The sequence below is a fragment of the Capra hircus genome, chromosome 2 (assembly GCF_001704415.2).
Source record: "Capra hircus breed San Clemente chromosome 2, ASM170441v1, whole genome shotgun sequence".
Classification (NCBI taxonomy): Eukaryota; Metazoa; Chordata; class Mammalia; order Artiodactyla; family Bovidae; genus Capra; species Capra hircus.
In genome coordinates, this window is record NC_030809.1 from 109,344,421 (window position 1) to 109,368,881 (window position 24,461).

Sequence of the window (24,461 nt, forward strand, 5' to 3'; positions counted from 1 at the left end):
TTAATAGAGGTTAAACAGCTATGGTGACATGGAATTCATGTATTTCATATAATTGGATGTTATCACTTTCCCTCAAATGAATTATACTAAATGAAGCCAAGTAGAAAGTCAAGAAATACCTGGAGTAACATGCAAATTGGAGAAGGAAATGGCAACCCACTCCAGTACTCTTGCCTGGAAAATCCCATGGATGGAGGAGCCTGGTAGGCTGTAGTCCATGGAGTTGCAAAAAGTTGGACATGACTAAGCGACTTCACTTTCACTTTTCACTTTCATGCATTGAAGACGGAAATGGCAACCCACTCCAGTGTTCTTGCCTAGAGAATCCCAGGGATGGGGGAACCTGGTGGGCTGCCGTCTATGGGGTCGTACAGAGTCGGACATGACTGAAGCGACTTAGCAGCAGCAGCAGCAGCCGGGAGTTGATGATGGACAAGAAGGCCTGGTGTGCTGCAGTTCATGTGGTCGCAAAGAGTCGGACATGACTGAGTGACTGAACTGATGATGATGAAGCCAAGATGACTGTAAATCTTCCATTCTTTGCAAACTTTCCACTATTCATCAAGCAGTTCTTATTGAATGCTTGCCTATCTCACAGGAGTAAACCCAAACTCTCTCCCAGGGACCTTGTAAGGTAATAGAAAGCTAGAGGCAATCGCACTTCAACCTCAGATCACCTGAGAAGAATTCCATGCTTTCAATGTGAAACAGAAACTTCGGTGATTAAGAATTTCTGGGTGTTGTACACACTTATTAAGTATGTAAGCATTTATATTTTCTTTTATCCATAGATTTAAACCATGCTTTTCTGATTGTTGTTATAGTCGCTCAGTCGTGTCCTGGGTTCTTTGCAACCCCAGGGACTATAACCCACCAGGCTCCATGGTCCACGGGATTCTCTAGGCAAGAATAGTGGAGTGGGTTGCCATTTCCTTCTCCAGGGATCTTCTGGACCTAGGGATCAAACCCTCATCTCCTGCATTGGCAGGTGGATTCTGTACCACTGAGCCATCAGGGAAACCCTGTTTTCTGATTAGGGAGGAGAATTGATAGAAACCTACTTTTTATGATCCACCTCACCTTGTTTAATATAAAAATGGCAATAACAAATCTTTTCCATTATTAGGTCTACAGCCTGTGAAGTTTATAAGGTCCATCAGATTTATAGTCCATGAAGTCCTCCTTGAACCCTCAAAAAATGTCTTTTCTCAGAACCTTCACTGAATTTTATCTGTATCATTTCTACAAAGCCCTTATAATTATCTGCCTTGCTTTGTTTCTTACTTCCTATCAGACTCCCAGAACAAAGACCACAGAAAACATGTTAGCAGATACTAAACAAATGATTTGCTTGATGTGACCTCCCTATTGAGATTTAAAGAAACCATTAAAATATCTTTATATATGGCAAACCTCATTGAAACCCACTAATTTTGAATGCCCCAGGTAATACTGAAAAGAAAAATACCTGAGAAATATTTAACCTACTCAAAAGACAATTTGAAAGTGCCCATTTACAACTACTTGATTCACAATTTATCCCTATTTGGTGATGTCGATTTGATTTTCTTATACAATCAATACTGTGGTCCTTGGACAATGTTTTGTTAATTAGGCTGCCTTCCCTCTAGCTTATCTAAGAGAAAATCTGTGGTAAGAGCAATCCTGGTAAATAAGAAATGACCCTGTCACCTGAAACATGCTAGGTATATGGTACTTACGACAATCTGTCTCATCAGAGTGGTCATCGCAGTCAAAAACACCATCACAACGATATGTCTTGCTAATACACTGACCATTACTAACACATGTGAATTGAGAAGCAGTGCAGTTAATTACTGAAAATGAGAGAAAAATATTAGAAATTAACCCAAGGAACAATTGAACATCGAAATTTTTCTAAACATCATGAATAAAAATAAACCATTATTACAATAGCCAAGATAGGTAAGCAGCTTATTTGTCCATAAACAGAGGAATAGATAAAGAAAATGTGAGATATATATATTTACACACACAATGGAGCACCACTCAGCCATAAAAAAGAATGAAATTTTGCCATCTGCAACAACGTGGATGGACTTAGTCATAAAGAAAAAGACAAATACCATATAATGTCACTTATATGTGGAATCTAAAAACTAAAACAAACTAATGAAAATAACCAAAAAGAAACAGACTCACAGACATAGAAAACAAGCAAGTGGTTAACAGTGGGCAGAAGGAAGGAGACAGGGGCAAGATAGGAATAAGCTACAGGAATATATTATACAACAAAGGGAATATAGCTGATATTTTACAATTATAAATGAATTTAATCTTTAAATGTTAATTAGTATGTTGTACACCTGAAACATATAAATCAGTTATGGACTTATAACCTCAGTGGATTAATTAAGCAATTAGTTAATTAATTAAAAAAGAAAAACAGTGTACTTACTACAACCAGTCTCATCAGACCCATCAGCACAGTCCTTGGTCCCATCACAGACAAAAGATAGGGCAATACATCGGTGACCAGGGCATTGAAACTGAGTAGGTGAACATGTCTGTGTATAATCTAATGTCATCCAAAAACAAAACCAAGTTAATAGTTTATTTCTTGTCCAATGTATACCAGAGCCAAACTGTACAATGCTTAGGAAATACATAAATTATCTCAGTTGTATGTGTGCTCAAAATTCCTGCACGTCAGGCAGATCGTGTTCTTGGAGAGAGGAACAGAAATAATATAGGTCAGAGTCAGAAACTGTGAGGATACTTTGAAAAACAGACCATACGTAGAAGATAAGCATCATGGCCTTGCTTTGGACTACACTTCATGAATACTATGAAGTCCAAGACTCTTCTGCACAGCTAAGCAACGAAATCCAGCCCACAAGACAAGATGACATGATAACTGGATTTAACTGGATCATGACAACTGAATTTAATCCAAAGTCTAAGCAGAACTATCCTCAAAACCAGGACCCTAGCTGGCTGAAGAGACATAGCCTTAGGGTCAGACGGGCTGCCTCCACGACCCAAAACAGGAATCATAATATAGTCTCACAGAATGTGAAAGCTAGAGGGGATCTTAAAGCTTATCTAGTCCTGAAAAAAAAGGGACTAGCCAAATCATGCAACCAAAACAGAACTTAGTCCAGGGAACTCTGTACCCCCTCTGTGCAGGTGGGTAAGATTTAATGAAATTGAAATGTTCTTTGCCTTTTTATTCTATTGTCTTTTTGCCTGTATAAATTACAAGAAAAACCAGTAGCTAAACATCTGGGTATGTTTATATGATTTAGAAAGTGGAATTGTTTTAAATATCTGAAGTTTGTTCAGTGGGATTTTTATTTTCCAGTTTCCATCGGGATATTAGTTAGATATCAAAGACAGTCCTTGTTTTGCTTCCATAGAAAATATTTAGCAAGACTTCCCATGTCTTTGCTTTTACAGCCTATTAATACACTGGTTGGCAGATGGAACAGAAGTGGCTAAGATACAATGAAAATTATATGAGCATTCAAGGAAAGTACTCAAGGCCTACTCATGGTTCAAATCTATTTAATAGGCTGACCAGCCAAGAGAAATCAGTTCAAAACTTACTGCATGACTTTTCATCTGATCCATCCCTACAATCATTATCTGTGTCACAGACCCAGCTCCTTGGGATACAGAAGTTATTGTCACAGGTGAACTGATTAGCACGGCAGGAAGTGGGTGCTCGAGTGGGGCAGTTCTGCTCGTCGCTGCCATCCAGACAGTCATTCTCTCCATCACATCGCCACATTGAGGGAATGCAGTGTCCTTCGCGTTTACACTCAAATGCTAAAGGTGAACAGGTAGCATCTACAATAGAAACAAATTGGTGCTAAAGACATTGGTTTTTACAGCCTTTTAAATGAGATCTTACCTTTCAATGGGAGCATTATACAAAATGTGAAAGTCATCATCCTTTGCTGATGTTTATTTGGCAACTATTATTTACATATTTCTTTTCTCTCTGAATCTTCACAAGGATACTGCCAGGCACATATAATTATCTGCATTTTTACAGATGAGGAAATTGAGGCTTTGAGAGGCTTAGGCATCTGCCCAAGACCAAAACTCTAGTTGTGACGACTGTAAGGCCCATCCTTTGCTTCTAAGCTATGCTTCCTCTCATCATATGGCTCATTTGAAATTGATAAAACATTTATGTAAAAATCTGCACTTTTAAAAAAGAAAAGTGCAAAATAAAACAAAACAAAATAAACCTTTAGAAATTTCAAAAATGTACAAACGAGCACTTTTATTTTCAAATGTCATTTCTACTAATGTCTCCTTGATAGAAATTTCTGAGATCACAATAGTATTTATTATAAATTGGATTACCATCAAAAGATTATAAAGGTTAAAATCACCATTTCACCCATAATCCATTTTACACCTACAGGAGGAAAAAGGAATACAGTACATGAGATTTTCAAAAGCCATTTTTGCAAACATTTATTCCATGATACCATTCTCTCCAGTACTATAGATTAGATCCCGTTTATTTGGGGTAGGAGAGGCCAAGATGCAGTGATTCTGCATGTCCATCCAATGTCAGAAAAAAATTTTATTGAGGATAGTCCAAATAATGCTAGAAATCATCTGTAACATTATCTATGCATAATATTCATCGTCTAGCTTTCTAAAACCCTTTAGAGTACATATTCCTTTTTTCCTATAGAGATAACCTAAGCCTTTTTTTTAAAGCGCACCTCTCTCCATATAGATCATAGGACATATCACTAATGTATAAGCTACTTACTAGATGTGGTACATTGAACCTCATCACTGTTATCAAGACAGTCATCAAATCCATCACAGCGATACCGAAGGGGCACGCATCTGCCGTTGTGACAGGAGAAGGAAAGAGGGCCACACTGCTCCACCGGCGGCTCTTGGGAGGCGTTCTCCACACATGTCAAATGGTCAGAAGCCAGACTCATTCCGTAGGGGCAACCACACACCCGCTGGGAACTCGGCACTGGGAAGCAGAAGTGGCTGCAGTCGCCATTTGGATTGGTGGGTCGGTTACAGGCATTAGACCCTGAAAAAGCAATGCCCCCAAACAGGGGAGTTAAGCGCATTCCTCTTAGGTTGATCACAGGTTTGGTTTGTGATGAAAAATGAATGGAAAAGAATACTTGTCAGACCCAATATTAGAAACTGACTTCTTCTTGGAAAGGAACAAGCCAAATGACACATTCAATTTAAATACAGAGAAGTGCTGAAATGTGTTTTTCCTCCCATATGCTTAAAGTTAGTAGAGTTGAATAGAAATTCTTACACATTAAAATTATCTCAGTGACAGGAAGACAAAACTATCAGGAGTTATAGTAAATAAGAAGTATTTAAAGGTAAAAGGAGCCATCGTATTAAATACATCCATACAAAACAACCTGGCAACATTACTCACCTGTCTGGACTCTAGAATCATATACTTTCGCACGCATTACAGAACCAACACCACTTCGGAGAATAACCGATTGTCCAGTATTGTATTTCCCGAATCGAATAATACCACGTCTCCAATCAGTAACATATATATAGTCTAAGAAGAAATATGGTGATAAGTTTATTTGCCACAGCTCACCTGGGAAAATGCAATATGTTTGTAATGCTTCTTCTAAATGTGGGAAGCTTCTTTCATAAGTATCTGTTTAAATAAATATGTTTCTGTTTTCCATAACTTGCAATTCTAGAAATGACTCTTTAGAAGCTTATATATATATATATTTTTTTTTTTCTTAAAGAAAAAATTTATTTGTTGACTTTTGAGCCTCTGAAGCTAAGGACCTTTAATAAAACAATAGAGTTGGAAGAATACTTGCTGACACCAGAGTGCTAGGGAATAAAAACAGTAGAAAGAGTTGCTAGTATAGATATCTGAGAGAGATTTTACCTAGAAGAAGCCTATATTTTTAATAATAGTAGTGTTCAGATTCAGGGAAGAATATTGGAATATGGAATATTGTGATGGTACTTAATAGTAATTGGGCTTAGACTTCTATGGGTAAAAATTTTTTTAATCTCAGGATTCTTTTATACAATATGAGATGATGCCTCAGGAGACTGAGTTCTTATCCTAGCTTGAGCACTAAACTGCTGAGTGATCTTCACTGTGTGGGGGCTCATGTTTCTAGTAAAATTCATCTCTAAGTTCTCTTCCAGGTCAAACATTTTATATCCCATGTTTAATGAGAACTTTTTTTTTTAAATTTGACTCTCAAATTTCAAAATGAGCTTTGAGAAGGCAAAGCATAGACATAGTTCAAGAAGGAAATGTTAGTGCATGTTTAGGGATTAATAAAATTTTATCCACATAAGTGTTCCTACACCTTAAAAGACAATAATGCTCCACAAAGCTGAAAATGGAAGAGGCCATACAAGATTTTAAACATCAAAAATTCAATTGTGTTCTTTTTACCTAAGATACTAAAGCTGGGAAATAAATGCATATTTCAATAGAGTTTTCCAACGGAAAAAGCAATAACCAACTAAAAATTCCAACTCACCAGAAAATGACTAAGATGTCACAAATTTTATCATAAAATCAGTTTTCCTTATCTATGGTCTAATCAATGACTAATCAGTCATTGGACTCACTAAATCATATTTAGCCTAACTGGCAATCAAACTGCAAACCAGCAATTAAATAAAAACTGCATTTTCATTTAATTGCAAAATATTCCAGCAAACGGCAGAGAAAATTTAACATGTTTATACTGTTCCTATGTGAGAACAAATAGGATGTGTCGGACAGCATTAGTAGAAAGGGGAAAAGAATGCACAGGCTGGGGAGAGGGCGGCTGCATATTTATAACTGACTCAAAAATCTCACAAGAGCACTTAAAATATTTTAAAATAACATGCACTCCTCCACAGAAAACAGGGGGGGAATATGGAATATATTTACTAGTTATTCATTCCATACTACATGTGTATGAGAAAGTCTTTGAATTATAGTCAATGTCCACTTTTTTTTTAAAGCAGTATGATAGTTATTCACAGTACAAAATTTCAGGACTTCCCTGGTGTCTCAATGGAAAAGAATTCACCTGCAATGCAGGAGACGTGGGTTCAATCCCTGGGTCGGGAAGATCCCCTGGGCGGAGGGCATGGCAACCACTGCTGTATTCTTCCCTGGAGAATTCCATGGACTGAGGAGCCTGGAGGGCTATAGTCCATAGAGTCGCAAAGAGTCAGATACTTTGTGAGTCAAACTGAGTGACTTAGCACGCATGCAGGAAGTCTCAACCTGAGACACAACTAGCATAAGTGTAGGGGCTTTGGTGGATCACAAAATGGCACCTCTCTAACTAGATTAATTATGGTTTTTCAAGCAGAACCAGGGTAGATTTTAGTTTCTCCACTCTCTTGGCCTGGCACATGCTACACAATCATTCACAGAACCTCTACTATCAAGAATAAGCAAACCACCTGTTTCGTGGTGCCAGGCTAGATTCTTATTCCCAGCAACTGAACCCACAAGAACATGCCTATACTCACAAGAGGGGAGATGGGAGGAAGAAAACAGATGCACTGTTATATAAAAATGTCTCAAACAGAAAAAAATTAATATTTCATCAACAAACCAAATGTTTTATTTAGACATAAGAGCACCATTTCATGAGTGACCAGTTTTTCTGGAATTATGAGATTGCCAAATGAGGATGAGTTTTATACAGCTTGCACAGTATAAATAAAACACTTTTGCTTCAAAACATACCTTGAGAGACAGCAAGTCCAAATGGATTTGTCAACTGAGGTATATTGGTCAGGGCTTTTCTGTCTGAACCATCAAAGGTACTGTGCTCAATTTTATCAAAAAAGGCATCTATCCAATACAATCGTGAAGAACTAGAATAACAAAATACTTGGTTATTGGTTATTCAGAAACTAAAAAAGCACACCTTATACTAAGGGCATTCAAATCAGGGGCTTCCCTGGTGGAACAGCAGTAAAGAATCCGCCTGCATTGTAGGAGACATGGGTTCGATCCCTGGGTCAGGAAGACTCCCTGAAGAAGGAAATGGCAACCCAGGCCAGTATTCTTGCCTGGGAAATCCCATGGACAGAGGAACCTGGTGGGCTACAGTCCATGGGGTGGAAAGAGTTGGACACAACTCAGAGCTGGACAGTCCGTGGGGTCGCAGAAGAGTCATACACGACTTAGCAGCTAAACAACAGCAATTCATTCATTAAGCAAAGTTTAATAGTCTTATGTTCCCCAGAAAAACAAAGCAACTTTCATGAAGTGATTTTCAAATGTCTTAGAAAACCTGAAATGTTATCTTCAAGTTAAGAATTTTAGTTTTTGCCTTATTAAATTCACATTTAGGAAAAATACTGTTAGTGACTTATGTTTGAAAGGTTAAACACATCTCTTCCTATTTTCCCTCCTATGAACTGCTTTTGTATTTGACATATCTAAGCTCATTTACCCTGTTGCTGCTGCTGCTGCTAAGTCGCTTCAGTCGTGTCCGACTCTGTGCAACCCCATAGACGGCAGCCCACCAGGCTCCCCCGTCCCTGGGATTCTCCAGGCAAGAACACTGGAGTGGGTTGCCATTTCCTTCTCCACCTTTTCCTATATTCCTTGACAGATCAATATCTTAAAATTTAAAATCCGATATTCTAAAATCCTCCCATAGTACATACAGGCAAATATATATTTGTTGACACCAAAGATTTCCTATCCTCAAGATGGCCCCTGTAAAAATTACACATGACCAGTACTTCATCAAATCCTTCTTCTGTTTCCCTGAGTCTTGCCCTATTCTGCTTCATCTAACAATTTTCAGAATATTCATTTTAATGCATACATTTTCATCCCAGCAGAAGCTGGCCAACTACAATATGTCTCCCTTAGCAGCAATTTGGGATGATTCCTACTTACCTCCAATCAATGGACAGCCCACTGGGCCACCCAAGAGTAGTGTTTACTATAGGTAAAATGTTAGATCCATCAGCCCATGCTCTCAGGATTTTAGCAGGACGGTACCAAACCGAGAAGAATATATACCTAGAAAAGGAGTTAATAAATCAAAGATGTTAACATTGACACAAACTACATAACTTAGATCTAACACAAACACAGATTCTCCAGAGAATTGCTGCAAACTAGTATTCTGTAGGGTTTATATTAAAAAAATATATAGAAAATACAAATAGCATTAAAATGAGCATCCAGGGCAGAGAACCATTGTGATAGACTTCAGGACTATTGTCACCAAGTAGGTTCTTTAAAAAGACACAATTCAGATTATTAATACTAAATGTCCTTGAAATAAAATAAATGATGAGCAAAACAAAAGCAAAAACAGATTTTATATTCTCTCATTTTCTTTCTAGATTAAACATCCAGGATCCACTAGATGACTCTTCAATCATCTTCCACAAGGAATTTGCAACAAAGCATTTCATTCCTGATTAAAAATGCACCCAAATCAATGTACCCAAGATGTCTTACCCAAGACATCTTTTTTATGCTTTTTTTTTTTTAATTTCGAAGGGTAGCAAAAATATAAGTATAGGGGAGGAAAGCTCTTCTGTTTCATGTGAGCCTTAAGAACTAAAATGAGTCTTTTCCAAAAGGTAACTTTCTGAAATGTGACTTCATATTGTTTTAAATGAATGACTGATTAGGAAAGGAATTTAACGCCTTTTTAAAATCCACTGCCAAAGACTTAGCTTAAGATAAATTCACTAGAAAATCAACATTTAACTCTCTATCGGGCAATGAAACTTCTTATCAATACCATCGTCAGTTTTAAAATATGTTAGACACACAGGCTTTGCAGTCAGATAGGTCTGGAATTTTAATACTAACTGTTGCTTAATAGCTGTGGGTCCTTGAGCAAGTTACTTTATCTTTCTGAGGTCCAAAACAGGTCTTGTATATACTCACTCACAAACCAGCTTTTGGATTAGATGAGATTATGCACTATGTAAAGTGTTTGCTATGTACCCTCAATCAGGCTTTAGCAAGTTACCAGTTATCACTTTTTTATTACTCAATTAAAACATAACTACCTGGCTTTAGACTTTATGGTACGCTATCAAACTATCAAACATATTTAAATAAAAAAGGTAAGAACTAGAAGGGATGATGTGAAATGCTCTGTCTTTTCCTGCCTGACTCCATCAACAATGCAGTGGTTAAACACTTCGTGGTCTGAAAGACTTTTCGTTCTGAAAACTACTGAACGATTTAGAAAGCTTTGGTAAGCTTTGCATCAATGCATTAAAGCTGGGAAGGAATTTGAGCCTTTCCTGATAATTCTGCTGCATATTCATTCCTTCTCCACAGAATCTGTGACTCACTGTTTGGTCCTATGTGACTATGAAAAATACACAGTTCGGGGAAGGCTGGGAAAGCCTAAACTTAGGAGAAAGTGTTTGAAAGGAGGTAAAGTGATAATTTCAGCATATGCTAAAAGGATACAATCTAAGGTGATTTCAATTTACATGGTTCAATCTTGTATTTACTAAATTGGTCAAATACCTATGGCATCACTTGTTTTCTTAAGAAAACATGAACATACTTACCCAGCAGTAGGATGAACTACGATTGACCGTGGATTATTTAAATTCTGGATGATTGTACGTCTTGATTTATCAGCTAGCTTTATGACACTGACACTCCTATAAGAAGAATCTGTCCAATAGAGATTCCTCGAAATCCAATCAAAACTCAAACTCTGAACACCTGGCACCCTGTTAGCTGTGATAATTTCTCTTCCTGTAAATTAAAATATGGACATGATTTAAAGTAAGCATATTTTATATGATATACATTTTCCTATCACTGCATATTTAAACTTTGTGTGAGCATGCAAAGAATATTTCAATAACATGAAATTCTTTAAAAAAAGAAAATAAAGCAACTGTAAACTGCAAAGCAACACATGAGATAAACCTAGAATCTACTCATCTCCAAACGTCTGGATCTCAAAGAATAGATATGATTCTGTTAAGCAGAACCAGCAGTGGCATGGCCTGGATTTACTCCCTTGTTCAACCTTTCAGAAAAAATTTCTCAGTACAGAACATCTGAAGAAGAGATACCTGAGTTCACATGCTCACAACCACCACCCACAGACAGCACTGATAAGCTGACACTGCCAGGTACGACTGGGGGTATCTGTGAGGCATTCCCGCCCAACCTTCTCATCAACAATCCTTTCATAGCCACAAAGTTGCCAAGTTGGGGAAAGCCCAGCAGCCAGAAAGGAAATCAGAACTGGGTATGAGGAGAAACAAAGACCCCTTTTTCCTTTGGGAATTTTTATGCCTTTCCCCCTCCTTTTTCTTAAAAAAAAAAAAAAGTGAATCAGAGTAAACAATCACACCTCTTTCTTTTGACGGAACAAGTCTAGTCTTTTTTCCATTTATTAAGTCCTCTGTGTGCTAGACACCATACTAGACATTGAGGAAACATGATATTGCTAATAGTATTACTAACAGCAGCTTATACTGAGCACTTACTATGAGCCACCACTTCCCTGATGGCTCAGACAGTAAAGAGTCTGCCTACAATGCGGGAGACCAGGGTTCAATCCTGGGTCAGGAAGATCTCCTAGAGAAGGAAATGGCAACCCACTTCAGTATTCTTGCCTGGAAATTCCCATGGATGGAGGAGCCTAGTAGGCTACAATCCATGGGGTCACAAAGAGTCAGACACAACTGAGCGACTTCACTTCGCTTCACTTCATGAGCCTGAAAGGAGCCCAAGTACTTTACATGAATTCATCCATCCTCACAATAGCTCAAGAGCAGGAATTACTGTTATCTCTACTTTCCACATGCGGAAACAGAGTCATATAAAATTGAAGCATCTTGACAGAAATGTGGACACTGTCTTCAAGATATCTATAATGAAGTAGGAGAGGTGAGGGGAGGCAATTAGGGCAAGAGGGAAAGCAATAGAAGAATACCGGCTGCTGTGATAGAGGTATGCACAGGATGGTACGGAAATTATGGCAGGAAGTACAGGAGGGTGAGATGGTTAACCAGCATCACTGACATGAATATGAGCAAACTCCAGGAGATGGTGAAAGAAAGGGTAGCCTGGTGTGCTGCAATCCATGGGGTTGCAAAGAGTCAGACACGACTTAGCAACTGAACAATGACAATAGGTGTAGAGAGGTGTTTTGCTTTTATTTATTTACTTATCTTGACCCAACCACATGGCATGCAGGATCATAAGTCCCTAACCACGGATTTAACCAATGCCCCATGAAGTGGAAGCAAAGCGTTAACCACTGGACCACCAGCGAAGTCCTACGGAGAGGTTTCCCAAAGGAAGTGGTGAATGAAGGGCTGTAGAAAAGATGTGGAAGTGGGAAGGAGAGACCCTGAGGATTCCACATGTTCAGAAGCATGGCTAGAGGTTAACAAGTTAATGATAGAGGCTAAACGAAAGGAAGAAGTTTGGGTGACCACCAGATTTGGGGAGGGTGGGGCAGCAGGTAAGAGGTAACACCTTTCCCTTGCGGCAGGAGGTCTGGAGAGGAGGAAGAATGGTGAATATTTAGACACACTGGTTTTCAGGTGGTCTGTGGGATATCCAGGAGAAGTATCCAAGAGGCAATTGGTGCAATGGATGTGAACACCAGAATGTGGGCTTGGTTTGAGACTTTTAGCACTTTCTGCAAAAATCCTTCCCTGACCTTTCCCTTCATTCTCCAGGTTAGGAGGAAAAGCACTCAGGAAATGGCCTATCATATGTTTCCCTACACTAATTTATACTTAATACATTAGATGGTAATGAAAGACACAGAAGGTGCAGAATTATGTGGAAGAAAACGCACAATTAGAAGAGAGGACCCATGTTGAACACTAGAGATCACAATTGCATATAGGACAGATAAAGAAAAAACAAAACTAGCGGAGGTGATGGAATTCAGTTGAGCTATTTCAAATACTGGACAATGATGCTGTGAAAGTGCTGCACTCAATATGCCAGCAAATTTGGAAAACTCAGCAGTGGCCACAGGACTGGAAAAGGTCAGTTTTCATTCTAATCCCAAAGAAAGGCAATGCCAAAGAATGCTCAAACTACTGCAAAATTGTACTCATCTCACATGTTAGTAAAGTAATGCTTAAAATTCTCCAAGCTAGGCTTCAGCAATATGTGAACCATGAACTTCCAGAAGTTCAAGGCGGTTTTATAAAAGGCAGAGGAACCAGAGATCAAATCACCAACATCCGCTGGATCATCAAAAAAGCAAGAGAATTCCAGAAAAACATCTATTTCTGCTTTATTGACTACGCCAAAGCCTTTGACTGTGTGGATCACAAGAAACTGTGGAAAATTCTTCAAGAGATGGGAATCCCAGACCACCTGACCTGCCTCTTGAGAAACCTGTATGCAGGTCAGGAGCAACAGTTAGAACTAACTGGACATGGAACAACAGACTGGTTCCAAATAGGAAAAGGTGTACGTCAAGGCTGTATATTGTCACCCTGCTTATTTAAATTATATGCAGAGTACATCATGAGAAATGCTGGGCTGGAGGAAGCACAAGCTGGAATCAAGATTGCCGGGAGAAATATCAGTAACCTCACATATGCAGATGACACCATCCTTATGGCAGAAAGTGAAGAAGAACTAAAGAGCCTCTTGATGAAACTGAAAGAGGAGAGTGAGAAAGCTGGCTTAAAGCTCAACATTCAGAAAACGAAGATCATGGCATCTGGTCCCATCACTTCAGGCAAATAGATGGAGAAATAGTGGAAACAATGTCAGATTTTATTTTGGGGGGCTCCAAAATCCCTGCAGATGGTGATTGCAGCCATGAAATTAAAAGACACTTTCCTTGGAAGGAAAGTTATGACCAACCTAGACAGCATATTCAAAAGCAGAGACATTACTTTGTCAACAAAGGTCCATCTAGTCAAAGCTATGGTTTTTCCAGTGGTCATGTATGGAGGTGAGAGGTGGAGTATAAAGAAAGCTGAGCGCTGAAGAATTGATGCTTTTGAACCGTGGTGTTGGAGAAGACTCTTAAGAGTCCCTTGGACTGCAAGGAGATCCAACCAGTCCATCCTAAAGCAGATCAGTACTGGGTGTTCATTGGTAGAACTGATGTTGAAGCTGAAACTCCAATACTTTGGCCACCTGATGCGAACAGCTGACTCATTTGAAACGACCCTGATGCTGGAAAAGATTGAGGGCAGGAGGAGAAGGGGACGACAGAGGATGAGATCATTGGATGGCATCACTGACTCAATGGACATGGGTTGTGTGGACTCTGGGAGCTGGTGATGGACAGGGAGGCCTGGCATGCTGCGGTTCATGGCGTTGCAAAGAGTCAGGCAGGACTGAGCGACTGAACTAAACTGAACTGAAAGAATAAATGTTTAAGGAACAGTAGAAATAATGGTCAAGAAACAGAAGGAAATTCAGGAGTGTGTTTGTTTTCAAGGGGAAAAAACATTTAAGAAAATGACTAAGGTGCCAAAGATAAGAGCTGAAAGTTTATAACAAAGTGACTGGAGATGACTAGGATAAGATTGGTTTCAAGAAAGTGACATAGTGCAAAGAGGTGAGAAATGTAGATATGGAAGTAGGGCTTAAAAATGTACACCAAACTTTCAAGGTGCTTGTCCACAAACTTGAGGACAGAAGACTGCAATCAAAGAGGAACATGAAATAGAGGGTGGGTGGAAGGATTTTTAGGATGAGAGAGACTTCAGCATATCTGATGAGGATAAGTCAATAGAACAAAAAAAGTTGAAGAAGAGAAAGGGTCACTGATGGGGCACGTTCCCTGAGGGTCAGCCCATACTGACTTCAATTTGACTTCGAACAGTTTTTGCACATAAACTCTTTGAATTTCACTTCTCACTGGGAAAAACAGCAAACATAATATCTCCCTAACCAAAGTGCAAAGAGTTTAACCACTATTTTAAAAGGCAATTTTCTCAGCATGTGGACTTGAAGTTTATTTTTTTTTAAAAAAGAAGAAAGAAAACCATGATGAGAACTGCAGTTGCCAAAACTATAGGAAGCTGACCCGTGGAGGCACCTACGGGAGACAGCCTGTGAGCAGTAGCTCTGCAGATGTAATTCCAGTCCCCAGGAAAAAGGTCTTCTGGTTCAAAATAACAGATTAACCACAAGTTTATCTCCTCTTCCTTCCAGTAGAAGAACAGATGAAGAGGAAGAAACTGGAGAAGGGATAGCTAACTAAATAAAAGGTGAGATATACCAGCAGAGGTGAGCACCAACACCCACACATGCAGAAGCCTCAGCTTACCTGCATGCAGAGGCAGCAGATTCTGAAAAAGGCAGGGGTGAGTAACTACCCCGGTAGAGAGGCTTGCCTGGTGGTCCAGTGGTTAAGAATCTGCCTTGTAATGCAAGGGACACCGGTTTGAGCCCTGGTCAGGGAAGATCCCACAAGCCATGGAGCAACTATGCCCATGCGCCACAACTCCTGAGCCAACACTCTAGAGCCCAAGGGCAGCAAATACTGAAGCCTGCACACCTAGAGCTTGTGTGCTGGAGCAAGAGACGCTACCGCAATGAGAAGCCCACGCATCACAAGCAAGAGTAGCCCTTGCTCGCTGCAACAAGAGAAAGCCCACATGCAACAGTGAAGACTCACCGCAGCCAATAAATAAATCAAACAGGTGGTACAGGGAACAGCTGAACCCAAGACCCCGAGCATCTGAGACACTCCTCTCCTCTGCCCCCTCTAAGAGATCTGAGAATTTTTTCCCTCGGGGGCAACTCAAGCAGAGAGGCTGCGGGCTGAGGACGTGTGGCATGACAGAGGATTGGGATGTGCGCAGAACTGAACACAGGAGGATTCTGCCTGCGAACACCGGACTGAAGGGGCCTCCACCCCTCTCATCTGCACTGCTCCCAGAACACAGATACCAGCTTCCCCCTCTTACTCCTCACCCCAACAGGGAGAAGGAGAAATTGACTATCTCCAGAAAGGATTTGCTGATACTGATATTTGGAAACTTCTCAACAAAAAGGCTGCTTGATAACCAACTGATGAGGACCATTCTGGCCACCACTTTATAGCTTTGCTCTTACTATCAAACAAGGCTCAAAGAAACTTGAGTTTCCTTCATAAAAAGGACATCTGAAAACAAACCCAAAAGAAAAAGCAACCCAAAGGAAATGGAAAGAGAAAAATTAATCATTTAATGTAATTAATACCTTCATAGACTAAGAAAAGATTAAATTTATTTTTCAATTAATTAATTTATTTATTTGCACTGGGTCTTAGTTGAGGAATGTGGGGTCTGGTTCCTTGACCAGGGATCACATCTGAGCCCCCTGCTTTGGGAGCATGGAGTTCTAGCCACTGAACCACCAGGGAAGTCCAAGGCTTTATTTTTAAAAAGAGATAATCAGAGAGCAAGAAGGAGCTCTTCAACACTGAAAATTAAATATCTGATAGACTAAAACTAAAATGCCAAAAAAAAGTCTCACTGAAAGTAGAACGAAATGATAGAGATGAAAACTAGGAAAGAAAAGATAAGAAAACAGATGAGTAACCTAACATGCTTGCATAGAAAAAGCAGGGGCAAGAAAACTCCCAGAATAGGAGAGAAATCTCAAGATGAAAAGGATCACCAAAAGATTCTAAAAGCTTCCAAAAAGAAACAAAAAGACTCTCCCCCCAGAAAGGTCATATACACTGAAAGGCTACTGCTGACGGCATAGGCCTTCCAACATGGGCTACTAGAAGAGAGTGCATCAGTGTCTTCAAATTTCTAAGGTAAAACTGCTTTCACCCAACACCTTGTCAAATGATTGAATTGCAGTACAAAATAAAAGTAGATTCAGACTCAAATTATATGCCACCCTACCCATTCAAAGCTATGATATAACGTGTTTCAGCAAAGTATGGGAATAAGTCTGGAAAGAGAAATAAATGGCTTGCCAGAAATAGGAAAACCAGTAGAGATAAACAGCAGATGGAGGTCAGAAGAGTTGTGTGCCAGATTCAACTATACAGCTATACAGGGGGAAAAAAAATCAGATTTTGCATTTGATAAATATGTAGATACACAGATAAGCACTTAATAAATCTGTTTGGGGAAAATATAATAGCTACAGAAGAAACTAAGCAAATTAAGACGGAGCAATTGTTAAACTTGGGGGGTGGGCGGGGAGGATCAACATTGTTCAAGAAATGTCATTATGAAAGACTACTTGATTCAGCAGTGAACAAAAAATTACGTTCTAGCTTTTTAGGGAGAAGAGGAGGGAAAAGGAGAGTTGATTCCTTATCTGTAACAAGGAAAACAAATGTCTAAAATGACAAATCAAGAAAAGGTACTGCAACAGAGAAGAATAACCCTGATTCCATATTGCATCTATTCCTTTAGCTCTAACCTTTGTTCTCTGCTGCCTGTGGTTAGTTGTGCAGGCTCGGCACCTTTTGTAAAGGAATGTTGCCTGTGGGATAAAATACACAGGATAGCCCATTCTCAAGGCTGTGACATTTAAAGGTATATATTTTCCTTTTATGTAGAGATAAAACCCTAGAGTAGGAAATAGCAACCCATTCCACTCTTCTTTTCTGGAGAATTCCTTGGACAGAGTTCATGGGGTCGCAAAGAGTTGGACAAGACTGAGTGACTGAATACACACACACAGATAAAAGGCTTCCCAGGGGGCTCTAGTGGTAAAGAATCTGTCTGTGATTCAGGAGACGTGGGTTTGATCCCTGGGTCAGGAAGATACCTGGAGAAGGGAATGGCAACCCACTCCAGTATTCTTGTCTGGAGAATTTCTTGGACAGTGGAGTCTAGTGGGCTACAGTCTATGGGGTCTCAGAGTCAGACATGACTGAGTGACTAATACTTTCTACTTTCTTTCTGTAGAGATAAAAAGTTGCAGAACAGAGAACAGCTTTTGCTTTGTTGGTAGTTTATAGCAACATGGTAAACAGATTACATGGATAGCTCCAAGGACAAAAGATTCACCAGCCAAATCCTCTCTGCTTTTAATATAAAAGAGGCCTGAATTCTAACTTGGGTAAGATGGTTTTTTGGGATACTAGTCCACCAATTTCTTGGTCTGTTGGCTTTCCAAATAAAGTTGCTATTCCTGGCTGGAACAACTTATCTCTAGGTTTACTAGCCTGCCTTGCAGTGAGTTGTATGAGCTTGGACTCAGTAACAGTATAAACATTAGTAAGTATTAGTAACTTACTAATTACTAATACTTACTAATAATTGTATTAGTAAGTATTAGTAACAGTATAAGTATTAGTAAGTGTAAGTATTTAGAAACATGGGGATAAAAGAATGGTAAGGAATTACCTCTAGTGAGCAAGTCTGAGTTGGGCAGGGTGGAGCAGAGTAATAGAGTTTTTCATTGATAACAGCTACAATAATAGCTTTTGTCGTTCTTCAGTTGCTAAGTCATGTCCAACTCTTTGTGACTCCATGAATTGCAGCACACCAGGTTTCCCTGGCCTTCACTATTTCCCAGAGTTTGCTCAAACTCATGTCCATTGAGTCAGTGATGCTATCCAACTATCTAGCTAACATTTACTGAAAATATTTAATATATTCCAGGCATCATTCTAGGTGTTTTAAATGCATTAATCTAAAATCCTATCAAAAACATTGAGTTATGTAGTGCCTTTATTATTATTCCTATTTCACAGTAACATTCCCAAGATTATACAACTAAGAAATGTGAGAAGTCAGGTTTTGAAACTAAGCAGTGGGCTCCTGAGCTGGCCCTCTTAGTTGCTATGTTATTCTGGCTACTCTTTTTTTTCAGACTTCAGTTTTCGACCCATTAGTGGATGGTAAAATCAAAGTACTGGATCATGATAGTACCCAACTGATAAGGTCTGACTGACTATAATTTATCTTTCTGTGAGGATTATGAAGATTTTAACAGAATTCCAATTAACTAGAAACTTACAGTAAATCTATATTTACATATAAATCATTTATTGTAAAAATAAATATTCTTATTCCATTTAGGTAGTGTAGCAACCCTAGACAGAGATCATTCCATTAGCTCAATTTGGCAGCTTGAAAAGGGAACAGCCTCTAGTCAATTAACCCATTAACAGCTTTCATACATTTAACCCTCCTTTTATGAAGTATCAATATGGCAATATTTGTAGCTGTCCAATTACATCAATAAATGTTTTAAAATGCATTCTCATTTGTAACTTATTTTGAAAATAAAGGAAGTGTTCACTTAGACCTAATTTACAGATTTCCCTATTTAAAAATATTTAGCAAGCTTAGTAAAATATCCTGCTTAAGAAGTGAATGCAAAAGTTTTACAGGGCAAATGATTTGTATTATTTTTGAAAACAGACAGAACAAGAGAGAAAAAAAAAAAAACTTTAAAACCATTCTTACCTGTACCATCAAGCTTTTGTCTATAAATAATGTTTTTCTTCGTATCTGAAAAAAAGATAGCCTTCTCGCGGGCATCAAAATCAATCCCAAGGAAGACGGAAGAAGATCCTGCCACTGGAAGGATGACATCCGTCTGGTGAGAGAGGGTGAGTGGGATGCCACGAACAACCAGATTAGATGAAAAGAGCAGAAACCGTTCAGCAGCTGTAGAAAGAAGGACACACGCAGTCAACCACAGCATGGTTCTTACCTTCTCCCAGTTCCAGAGAAATTACTTTTACCCCCCTAAGTCACATCTGATAATTCTGAAATAAGTACAAAAAATAAGTAAAAAACATAGTCGGAAATAATGGAAAGAAGGAAAATACTATAAAGGCAGTAAGTATTACAATCTTACTACTCCCTGAGAAATTTATTCTTAGGATTAAACTTATATAACACACGGTGTCCATATGCTGAATTTCCAAATTGGTATTAACTGAATAATGAGTGCATCAAAATTCTCAAGTTACATTAACTTTTGTGTAGAGATCTATATCAAGAATCCTACTGCACTTTAGGAGATGCGAAGACCAGCAAAAAAGAAGATTAACAGCAACCAGGTGAATTATTTAGAAAGAAACAAAGGAAGGAAAGCAGAAAGGGAGGAGAGGAATAAAGGAAACAGGAAAGAAGAAATGATGTGTAAAATCAAAGAAGAAGGCAGAGACAATGGGCCAGGAAATCAAAAAGGAGAACATGGTTTTTGCAGTGAGGGTGATTTTTATCTGAATCTAGGATGACCTACAAAGTGAACAAATTTGTTCAAGTTAAAATAAGAGAATTTACATACTAATCCAGAAGTAACAGCAGGGAGTAAGAATGTGTCAAAAGCACTAATTAAAAAGGAGAGTTGTCAAAGGGACAATAAATGAGAGAAACAAATATTGTAGGAGTGCATTTCATCATCAGATGAAAACGAGGTAGCGTTATTTTAATGTGAGTGGATGTGTAGGTGATCAAAGAAGAAGACTATGCATTTAAGGCACGAATGAAAACCAGAGCATAGAAGCAGATATAGAGAGAAAATCTGAACTGAGGAGTAAACACCAGATGAAGAAATGAGCTACCCCAACACTTAGGAGTTTAGTTTGGAATATAGCAGTAAAGCGAGGTGGGATCAAGATGTGATTACCTGACTGGCAAAGTGGTGAGCTAAAAGAAGTCAATAAAAGTGATGGCAAGTGCTTCCCACTAGGGTTAAGACTAACATCTAAAGGTATACATGCGGTAGAGTAAAAGGTTCAAAATTAAATTCTATGAATTTCAAGAGCATAGTTTAAAGAAAGAAAGTGATTTCAGGAATGACAGTCACCCAAGGAAACCCTGAATGTGTCCCAAATGATGGAAATTTACATCTTCAAACACGTTCTTTGTACAAAAGGAATGGTGCCTACAAAGGAAGATGCCCACGGGCTACCAAAAGCTTATTCGCTGTGAAGAAGTGCTACAGGGAGCTGGCCCAGTCCCAAAGCAGTGCACGAACAGCCCTGTGCTGACTGTCAGAAAGATAGTCCAAAAGTGATCTTACCAACACAGTGATAGTCATCCCAATCCGGAATGTAGCCAAGCCTACACTTGCAACGGTAACCCAAACCACCATTGAATGTTCTGTGGCTGAGGACACAGATGTGCTGACAGCCCCCATTTTCATGTGCACATGGATTTCTTGCTGGAAGGAAAAATGTGCACTGTTAAATCTCAATTAGAAATGCTTATTTATCCAAGACATGCGAAGCCATTTTGCAACCTATGGGTGAAATGGGTTTGCAACTCCTTGGAGACATCACTACTGGTTATTACTGTACACATCCATTTAACTGCTCCCAATCCCATTGCTGCTCTTGAATCTACTCTTAAACTGATAGTGGCCACACGCACACAAAAAATTGAAATTGAATAGCCTTGAGGGTTCTTATCCTCCCAGTAACTGTATCACTTTGTCTGCTAGCATCAGTGATTAAAATTTGACTTCCCCCAAATAACCTCCCTGGATACTTACTTTGTGAGACAATTTACCACCAAAGATTCTAAGAGGTAAACATTATTATCTCAATTTTACAGAAAAGGAAACCGAAGTTCCAAAAGGTTTGACAACTTGCTCAAGATTATTTAGTTGTTAAACAACTAAACTAATATTCAAATCCAGATCTAATTCCAAAACCCTACATGTCTGAAACACAAACCAGTCTATACATCTAAAAACAATTCTCAAGGCAATGACTTTAGAAAGTTCATAGTACGCAAGGCTGTCAAAGTTAAAAATGTCTGCTTTTGAAATTGTTTTCTTATCCTTTAACTTACTCTTTAAAATAGTCTCTTTTCCTTCTCAAGTAGATTCATTTTGAGAAACACAGGCAGGTATTACACTGAGGCAAATAATATAATTTAGATGATGAAACTGGGTTATACTTTTGGTCAAGGGCAGATGTGAGTTTAGTAGCCATGAATTGATCATTCCAAATAGATATTTTCTAATATAGTATATACTTTCATATATATATATACTATATATATATAAAGTATATATGTATACTTTATATATATATAGTATATATTTTCCAAATTTGATCATTCCAAATAGATATTTTCTAATATAGTATATACTTTCATATATATATAATATATATTATATATATTATATATATACACTATATATATAAAAAGTGTATATGTATACTTTATATATATAGTATATATTTTCCAAATTTGATCATTCCAAATAGATATTTTCTAATATAGTATACACTTTCATATAGATATATATAATATATAATCTATATTATATATATAGATTATATATAATCTATATTATATATACTTTATATATATATTATATATATATAGTACATATTTTCCAATGAAGTGTTTGTTTATGTAGGAAGGGTAGTCATCCGAAACTATCAGTTCTAGAGGTTGGTTTGTTTGGGTTTTTAAATCAGCCTAATTACTTTATAGTCTTTCTCCAGAAAGCCAGACTCATCACTTAGCATTAGAGATTTAAAGTTAAATCTTTCTTTCTCTGAATTACTGTTCACTGATATTAAGCTTTCTTCCAACGTAGCCTAGTTTGTGTTTTTTTTTTTCCTCTGATGCATAAGCAAATGCAGAAAAGAGCTATGGACACAGTCCAGTCATGTCAGTTTAAAACCTTGAAACAAAACTTATTATAAAATAACATAAGACTTAACAGTGTCTGAATCAAAATATTTCATTTCTTTGATTAGTGACTATCCTGAGAGACACCAAACCCAATGCTAAACAGGTGTCATACAAGGAAGAAGAAGAAAAAAAAAAAAAGCCCTGGCACTACCCAAATAAAATGGCCACTTAGGCATGTCATTTCCGTCTGGGTCTGACTTCTTTGACTGTAATATTAGAAAGTTGAATTAGGAGATTGCTCCCAGTAGACAAAGGATGGGTAATTTTAGTGTATTTGGTGTATTTGCTGCTCTTTCTCCAGCCTGTAGACAGGATCTGGTACACTGCATATGCCAATAAATGTCTGTTAAACACATCTCTATGTTCTTTGTAGACTGGGCATTTTAATTCTGAAATACATCAACTTCTCTAAAATACCCATGACCTGCAAAGCTAATTTCAGCTAGTTTAACTCTCTAGATAATCCATCAAACATTTGAGAACACCTCCCAAATCTCATGAGAACTTTGAGAAGACCTTTCTAACCAAGGCCTGTACCAAGCAGGGTTTTTCCTCTGTTGGGGGGAGCCTACCATCGGGCTGCCTGAGGCCATGGTAAACAGTCACTCCAAACGGCTTCAGGGAAGAGCGGTAGTACAGTCTGGGGTTAGTCTCCTTGAACTTGTTTGCCTTCAATACAGCCATCTTTGTCCAATCAGTGAAGAACAACTGTCCTTCAAACAAGCTTATTGAAAAGGGATGAGGAATGTCTGCACCTCCATGAATTACTGTCATCCTGTTACAAAAGAGATACACCATACAGTTTTGATTAAAGGTGGAATTAGTTCACATTGAACCCGGGTCTCCCGCACTGTAGGCAGTCGCTTTACCATCTGAGCCACCAGGGAAGTCTCAAAAAAAAAAAGTTGCTAGCTACTACTATAGAATATATAGTCAAGATACATTATAAGATGCAGGTGTATTGCTGTCAATACTTGCTAGAAGGACTTCCATGTTGCCTCTTAGAAAAGAGCCTTGGCACTTATAGAACAGTCCCTGCCCTAGCTAAATTTTTTGAGAAATTACTGCTTTCCCACCTGTTCTTCATTCTTTTAAGGTTGCCCCACATATAAAAGGGCTAAGATGTGAAACATCATTTTGAAATTCCTAGGGGAAAGAGTGTAACAAGGGATGGGAAATCTGGTAGAAAATGCCTTCAACACTCACTTCACTCACAACACTGCACCACTGACAATTTCTCAGCCACTAGGGAACAAGACAGCAAGTTGGAAAATTCAACACATGGCAAACACACACCTATTTCTGATGTCACTAGAGAGCAGAAAGCACAGGGCTACCACTGACATGCCTTTGCTTGATTAAACTGTCAGCTAATCACATGATAGTGGAGACAGAGTGCCCAGAACTGTTTAAATGGAAGACAAGAGAGGTAAGAAGTGCCGGACAAGGGGAAGAAATCAACATTGCTGCCATGACTACATCTACGGAATCAGTCATTCACTGAGGCCGCACAAAGTGAGGTGGAGGATGGTTCATGAACGAGAAAAAAGGTAGGCAATTTCTCAGTCATCTGATTTATATGACTATTTTTGTCATTAGGTTAATTCATATTCTCACTTTGAGAACCAGTTCAGTAATAAAAAGTCATAACCTTAATACTCAATCTCTTCATTTAAACAAATAGAGACTGTGGCAAACTGTGATACCATCCTTACAAATAAAGGAGAAACAGAAGTATCATGGTCTTTTAATTGAGAAAATAAGATCAAGTCATTTGGAAAAATCAAATTGACATGAGTAATTTTTCTTGGTCAAAAGTTAAAGGCTGTTTTAACCAGTTTTTGAAAACACTTAAAAGAAGAGGATGTAAAATAGTT

At 38.4% G+C, this 24,461-nt stretch overlaps 1 protein-coding gene across 2 annotated transcripts in view; it reads right to left on the bottom strand.

Annotated features, from left to right (window-relative positions):
• The window catches only part of LRP2 (LDL receptor related protein 2), a 181,412-nt gene that overhangs the window by 91,138 nt on the left and 65,813 nt on the right, over nucleotides 1-24,461 (bottom strand). For both annotated transcript variants that reach the window (XM_018064165.1, XM_018064156.1), the window contains exons 14-24: nucleotides 23,157-23,359; nucleotides 20,954-21,094; nucleotides 19,384-19,587; nucleotides 10,567-10,759; nucleotides 8,915-9,040; nucleotides 7,745-7,875; nucleotides 5,432-5,566; nucleotides 4,781-5,062; nucleotides 3,592-3,834; nucleotides 2,441-2,560; nucleotides 1,722-1,838 (exon numbers count right to left, since the gene is read on the bottom strand). In XM_018064165.1, coding sequence (XP_017919654.1) covers nucleotides 1,722-1,838; nucleotides 2,441-2,560; nucleotides 3,592-3,834; nucleotides 4,781-5,062; nucleotides 5,432-5,566; nucleotides 7,745-7,875; nucleotides 8,915-9,040; nucleotides 10,567-10,759; nucleotides 19,384-19,587; nucleotides 20,954-21,094; nucleotides 23,157-23,359 — 1,895 coding nt within the window. The remainder of the gene's footprint in view (nucleotides 1-1,721; nucleotides 1,839-2,440; nucleotides 2,561-3,591; nucleotides 3,835-4,780; nucleotides 5,063-5,431; nucleotides 5,567-7,744; nucleotides 7,876-8,914; nucleotides 9,041-10,566; nucleotides 10,760-19,383; nucleotides 19,588-20,953; nucleotides 21,095-23,156; nucleotides 23,360-24,461) is intronic.